Source organism: Octopus bimaculoides, chromosome 13 (genome assembly GCF_001194135.2).
Source record: "Octopus bimaculoides isolate UCB-OBI-ISO-001 chromosome 13, ASM119413v2, whole genome shotgun sequence".
NCBI classification, from domain to species: domain Eukaryota; kingdom Metazoa; phylum Mollusca; class Cephalopoda; order Octopoda; family Octopodidae; genus Octopus; species Octopus bimaculoides.
In genome coordinates, this window is record NC_068993.1 from 46,323,035 (window position 1) to 46,330,865 (window position 7,831).

General features: G+C 35.8%; 1 protein-coding gene across 1 annotated transcript in view; it reads left to right on the forward strand.

Moving 5' to 3' along the window:
- LOC106869702 (uncharacterized) overlaps positions 1-7,831 on the forward strand; it is an 875,881-nt gene that overhangs the window by 746,901 nt on the left and 121,149 nt on the right. The window contains exon 6 of the mRNA XM_052972461.1: positions 1,870-2,064. Coding sequence (XP_052828421.1) covers positions 1,870-2,064 — 195 coding nt within the window. The remainder of the gene's footprint in view (positions 1-1,869; positions 2,065-7,831) is intronic.

Genomic DNA, 7,831 nt, shown 5'->3' on the forward strand with positions numbered 1-7,831 from the left:
CATACACCCCTTCCGATATATATATATATATATATATATATATCGGAAGGGGTGTATGTATGTGACCCGTCAGTCATCTCAGTAATGGACTCCTTTCCTTACTAAATGTACGAGATAATCAAATAAATGAATAAATAAAAAATATTAAATTTGAATTGTCTTAAACGTGGCGGGAGCAGAATTATTTGAAGTAACAGGGTGTCGAATAACAGAACACTAAAATACAACTTTTTGTTTCGTAATGCTACATCAATAACAGTCATTGCAAATTCCCTAACCATCTACATTTGCTTGCGTATTTAGCTGTAAGTATCTGCAAATTACCATCATTCACGCGCAAAGCTGTCATTGGTTCCTAGAATATAACGCTATGTGATACTATAAATCTTTATAATCGGTGAGTGCTTTGTTAGCATGCGGTGTGGTACTGGAATGTTCTCGGCAGTATACCTTGGATACAGATTATGACTTTAATGTTAATTTGCTCTCACATTACCTCAAGACGAAATGTTAAGCAGGCATAGCTGCATCGTTGCAATGTATTGTTATGCCAAACATAAGTGATCTTTTGGCATATTATTAACTCAGTCATTGGATTGCGGTCATGCTGGGGCCCCGTCTTGAGGAGTTTAGTCAAACAAACCGACTCTAGTTTTTTTATTCTTTAAATCTGGAACATATTATATCGCTGTCTTTTGCTGAAACTCTAGTTTATGGGGATGAAAACAAACCCACATCGGTTGTAAGCGGCAGAGATACAAATTCAAGCTCAAAGACATACACAAACGTACATACACACATTCACTCCACCCACATATATATGTATGTATATAATATATATATATATGTTTCTATGTGTGAGTGTCTGTGCGTGTTTGTGACTTTTTGTGTGTGTGATTCAGTGTGTGTATGCGTGTATGTAAGTCTGTGTAAGTGTGTTTGTGTAATGTGTGTGTGTGTGTGTGTGAGAGAGAGAGAGAGAGAGAGAGAGAGAGAGAGAGAGAGAGAGAGAGAGAGTTAAAGAGAAGCCACTATAAGTGCTACTGGTAACCCAGTGCATCTAACCTAGTAAGAATTGTCATGGTCGACCGCTGGCAACCAAACCAGCAATCCTACAAGTCCTGCTTGGTAAGGAGTGTAATTTTCGTTGGACAACTTGCAGATGGAAAAATAGCAACAGCGGTAGTAACGGCACAACAGTAACAGCACTAACAGGAGTGACATTACTGATCATCCTTTCTACAATAGCCACTAGGCCTGAAATCTTGTGGAGGAGGGGGCTAGTCGATTAAGTCGAACCCAGTGTTTCACTGGTACTTATTTTTATAGACGCCAAAGGGATGAAAGGCAAAGTCGACCACAGACGGACGGAATGCCGCCTAGCATTTCGCTCGGCGTGCTAGCGATTCTGCCAGCTCGTTGCCTTAATCGAATTACTAATAACAACGGCGTCAAAAAACAAAAAAAAAAGTAATCGCAATAATAACGAGAGCAGGAACAACGTTAATAGCAACATAGCAACGGCATCAACACCACCACAATCACCACTACCATCACCACAACAATAACAATAACAACAAGAATGATATATTAATTGCTAAGCTTAAAACAACCCTATAAACACGAAAAGTATGAGTGAATGAAATTACACCTATACATTACATTTTGACGGTCTATTTTAAGTGAGATGACTTCAAAAGAGGAAATGCACATTATAGAACCAGGGGCGATCTCCAGAGGTTTGATATAAGAATAGCTAGGTGATATTCTCGTAGCGTAAACCCTACACTATTCACAAATTTTCAACAAATAATCAGCCTTATCTTATGGTAATTTATTTTGTTTCACAATTGTATTTTGAATCTTTAGGCTTACAGGTTGAAACTGTATGGAAGACGCCATGTCTGGATGTTAAACGGAGGCTACACACCAGAGTGGTGGAGAGCAAAAAACGATACGAACTGCTCAGAAGATCAACTAACTGAGGCGCTCCAGGGGTACTTTACAGTAGCTAGCATAAACGCCCTGTCAGGCAGTATGGGGATGCGATCTATAGGCGGACTGGTGAGTGTTGCTTTACTCTGTTTTCCAATTTTACTTATTGTTTTTGTACATCAGTACAGTCATTTACAATGCCGTACATATTCATCCAGCAGAAATTCAGTTGCCATTATCATGTGTAATTTGTTTTTTTTTTATTGAAGAATTCTATTGTTGTTGCATTGCTGATTTTGATCCTGTTAAGCCCTAATCATCCCTGGTGTATGATACGAATGATAGGATCTAGCCATTATTGGCTCGGGAGCCAGATCAAAATTAATAGCACCACTTGGAATAGTCATTTACTTCATATTTTCGGGCATCATAGACAACTCAAGGTGGGAGTTGTTTGCCGAGATATATCTGGGAGTCAGTGGGTTTCCTGGTATTTCTTGGGGGAATTTGTTCACGTGCCATTTAAATGTTGCTTTTCCTTGTTTACTTATTCCTAATTTTTTCTAATGCCTTGATTTCATTTTCAATATCATGGAATGAGCCAGAACCAGTTGAAGTAAAAATGCCGAGTTGTTATGTTATGTTGTAAACTCAGTTTTTAAAAGGAACGTCCTATGACTCTGGTGCGAAACTTGATACCGGCATGGTTTGGATGGCGTTACTGGAATATTCTGAAAGACGTGTGTGTGTGTGTGTGTGATCGATCTCTGGTGTGCATTTTTGCGATCGATTTGTAGTTGTTTCAACGTGCAGTATCGTATAAGTGAGTGTCAATTCTTGATCATATCTCTAAATCATTTACACCATATATGTTATAAATATTGGTTTATTACTAAAACACAAATAATTTTATTTTCTAAAAAAGCTGGTATATTCGAAAAACTTTTACATATTATCGACAATTTCGGAATTATTCATTGAGAGTTACAATCAATATTGCAACTAAAATGCTAAGACTATCAGTTGTAATATATTTTGTCTGCAATCTTCGGGGAAATATCGAAAGAGTTTAGCATCAAATGTACCAATAAACTGGGGAAATGAGCATGTATGCTGTTTATACATATCTAAGGGGTCAAACATAAGACGGCTATGAAGCCTTGTTTCTATGTTAGAAATAAACTACATAATAAATATATATTTGTATTTAGTTTTATATTCCCATAATTCATAAATTACGCAACAATAATATATGTACCTATTATATGCTGAGGACTTTTCTTAAACGATTACATCTGTAAAATATGTTTTCATTTTCCTTCTACACTTGGAAATGAATTTAAAGTAATTGGAGGGTGGTTTACGTACTTTTATAGACTCCTATTGAATAAAAGGCGAAGTCGACCACGGCAGAATTTAAATTCAGAAGCTATAGCTCATCATGGTGAAGGTTTCCTCCCCTGCAGGTCCGAAACTCCCCGCATGAACGGCAGTGATCTGGCCTGGGATGGTCGTTATGTCAAAACAGATCTCATACACAGTGCGCGCAAAAACAGACATAAGTGGACGAAGGAAGAGTACGATACTCTTATCGCATGTCATGAAAGAGCAAAACTGGAAAGAAGTCTCGGAGTAGGCCGACGTGCCTTGAAATTTTGGATGGAAAAGGACATGTGTCCAATGTCAGAAAATAAACTAATGAACCAAGTGAGAGTGATTAGGAGGAAGGATTACTTACCTAGAGTAGAAATATCTCGGATTAGTGAGAATATGAGAGTATGAGAGACCCTGCGGATGGGATACAAAGGATGGTCGGAGTTGAAAACAGAGAGGTAGGAGTCGAAAGCAAGGAGAAGAGTAGACAGGAGGACCAGATGAAGAGAGTTCCAATCATTGTTGGGTCCCTGGGGACAGTATCAGAAAACATCAAGAGGAATATGAAGGAAACCAGAATAGAGTACTCAATAGAGCTGTTACAAAACGTTTATCTACTTAGCCTGGTCAGAATCATCGGCAAAGTATAAAAAATTTGAAAAGAACACATAGCATGGTATCGTAGTATGCAGGTAGCAAGATCGCTACGCACGCAAGACACCAGGATGTCCAACAAAACTGAGTTAAAATAATAACAATAATAATAATAATCCCTAAAGTCAGAAGGCCTGAGATTTTGAAGTTATAGAAAATCAATTACACCGAATCAATTCCTACAGTGGTATCTTATTTTATGAAGCCCGAAAGCATGAAAAAACAAAAGTGACTTCAGCCGACTTGAGAGAAAACGTAAAGAGCCGGTAGAAATGCTGCTAAGCATTTTGTTCGATGTACTAAACACTGTGCACGACTTTGAAATACTTGAAAAATTTCTCTAGAATTTCAAAAACAATAAATATCCATTTCAAAAACATTACATTTCCTTTACTTTACATTGTTTTATTGTTACGTAATATTTTATTTTTATCATTATGCAATAAAAAGATAAAAGGAATTATATTGTAATTTTTTTCATAGAGAAATTCACACTTAAAATATCGTCTCGGAGCAATTTTTTATTTGCTTGCTTGAACTTGCGATTATCTTTTCGCCATTAATCTCAACTTACTCCTTGTCCACACTTATCTTTTTTCCTTTACAAATATCATTTATATCACTTCCTATACCTGTCTTGCTGTCTTTCCTTCTCTTGGGGGTGCATCGTCTTAACCGCTCTCTCTGGTATTTCTTCGCACACTATTAAAGCAACACATTTCTCTGCTTCCGTTTTAAGATATCTTCTCTTCTAGCATCCGATTTTCATCTTTCTTTGTCTGCTTCTTTCATCACAACGCGTCTGTTGACTCTGTTACTTTGTACAATTCATATCGTCGTCCATCTCTCATTCTCACCTATGTTCTGCTTCTTCCTCGCTTAACCAATATTTATACCAACCCATAGTACTCCAATATTTGTTTCTCTTCTTAATATCTTCCACTGTAATCTCTCTGACTCAAGAAAATCATCAAATTTTATACTTAACCGAACCCACCACTCATCAGAAATTCAGAAATTACGCTGAATTCTACAACACAACAATCAGCTCCAAATGGATTTTCTGCAGCATCATGCTTCTAATATAAATACTTCTCATTCTAATCTGCCTGCCTCTCCCCTATCTCTTTCATTCTGATTATTTCTTTCTCACTCTCCACACATACACACATCACACACACACACACACATACACACACACACACACACACACATACATACACAAACGCACGCATGCACACACATACACACGCGCACATGTATAAAGTAAGCTAAAATGACTGACGTCTAATGGCTTATGGTATGAACATGGACAATAAACGCGAATAAAGTTTTATTAAATACCATATATAGAAGATAAATTTGTGAGTGATTGAAATTATTTTCTCTCCGAGAGATAAATAAACAAGTACCTAGTGGCAATTCTGATCAATTTCAAAAGAAGTGGAGATAGTCTCAAGAACCAAGAATTCTTCATAAACGTACCATTTAAGGAATGGCAGTCTAATTGCCTGGAGAAAAGAAGACAATTGTGGACAGTAGGAGTCGTCCACACAGAATTTGTTCTACTTTGGCTGAGGTAAACGGAAAACTTGATTACATATGCAATGAGCAGAAAAATTTTATAACTAAAGGTAATTTATATAATTTAAATAATAAGAAGACAAGAGAAATGATTTATCGTGGCCCGTGACTTGAATGCTCATTTTACTTTAACCTGTAAGATTAGTCGGTTGATAAACAACGTGTTTGCAGAAATTTCAAGGCGCCACTGAGCTGCAGGCAAATGACTCCAGATTCCAAACATTCTTCCTATTCTTACTCTTATTTTTCTTATACATATATTATACACATAAATTGCTGACGCAGTGTAGCTAACAAAAACTATATACACGTTCAATAGTCCATTATAACAAAGGTATACTAAGTACCATACACGATAGATTCTTGTTTTATTCATATTATTTCCCTCTTCGAATAAAAAAGTAAACGCAAAACCTTTAACTATTACACTGTGTAACAAAATTTTAATTTTTTTAATCTTTGCTTGGTAAGTGTTAATTCGTGTTTGGTTCTATCTAGAAATCCAAGGAAGTAACTACTATTCCCGTCAAACTCTGCATTTGTGGCCTGGACATCAATGCTTTGAAACTGTCCTATTTTCCATTACATTTCAGACTGATCCAGAACCGAGTTACTGAAGCAGAAAAATCGTTATAGTAAATGTTCTGCTCAACACCTCAGATTTGCCTTCAGTTGCTTGACCTTAAACATTTGAAGATGTGCCTCAGTGCCTGACAATATTGCATCACTAAACGTGAGCAGGATTAATAGGGAAGCATCATAGCCATATTTTGAGAGAGATTCTGTGGGGTTTGAATAAATGTAACCAAAGCAAAGTTTGAAAGATATATAATCCATTTTTCATATTTCCTAAGGTTAAGAAAATAAGAAATAACAGTTACTACCCAAGGACAAAAATTGTGTTAACCAGTGTTATTGACTATAGAGGTTTTGTCTATGACAAACCATGTGATGTTGGTTAACTTCCTCCTACTTTGTGTCTGTGTGTTATATAAATACCTGTATATTGTAATTTACTTGAATATATGAAGACGTGCAAACAGACACTGGTATATAACAGGTATGTGGTATGAGTTTAGTACAGAGGCAGGGTAATGCCATAGTAGGATGGTGAGAGGGGGTGATATGGTAAGAGAAGTAAAGTTAAGTTAGGAAGAATGAACAGATAGAAGGGAGTGATACTTGAGAAGTTAACAATTAGCGATGGGGAAAGCAACAGCTAAGAATGACAGGACTGAACAATGGAGAAAAAACGATAGAAAATGTAGAAAAATGACAAAATAAAAAATTTTTAAATTTAAAAATGAAAAGATTAAAATATGATGCCAAGCTGAGGTTGTGTGAAAGGTTTTAATATATTACATTTACAGTGAACAGTGAGGAGGCTTTGGAGAAAAATAAATTTAGATAAAATATAGTCAATGAAATATTTTCATTTATTAGTGGGTAGAGATCTGGTTAAAAGATGGTAGATAATATTAATATGTAGTAGTTTTTTAAAGAAGAGGTTACTCAAGAAACATACTGAACTTATGGTATGCGTTTATATTCATAGTATGCTTATATTTGTAAGATAGATTGCGTGTTTTCTTTATGAGTGAGTGTTTGCGGCTTATACTCGGGGCAGGGTGCATAAGCAATAGTAAGTGCATGTGTGTTCAGAACATGTACGTATGTGATTGTGGTGTACTTTACGTGCGCGTGTATAATTTAAAAAAATTAAATGTGTGTAATCTAATTTGTATGGCTTTATTTATACGTGTGTGCATGTATAGAAAAAATCCAAGAACTTCTAGAGTAATAGGAATTTAAAGAAAATATAATCAAGGAGATATTAAGTTCATGTATTTTGGGGAGAGCAGCTTAAAAGCTAGAAGATAATGATTTCGTAAATATGTGGGGTGTGTTTTTAAGAAGTGGTTACTCAATAAACATAATGACCAAAGAGGACGAAAGTAAATGGTGTGTGAGACTATATGTGCTTGCGCAGGGCGGGAAACATAGAGTAGATAAAAGCGGATATATTGAATAATCTCTGTGCGTGTAGCAGCTATCTGCGTGATTTGTGCACGTGCAGTGATTTGTGTCCGTGTTTATACACGTACAAAAACGTGTGTCTGTGTGTTTATATATCCATATATACATATATACATACACACACAGATGCACTCACACACTTAAGTATTTATACATGCATATAGATATTTATATATATATATATATATATATATATATATGTGTGTGTGTGTGTGTGTATATATATATATATATATATATATATATA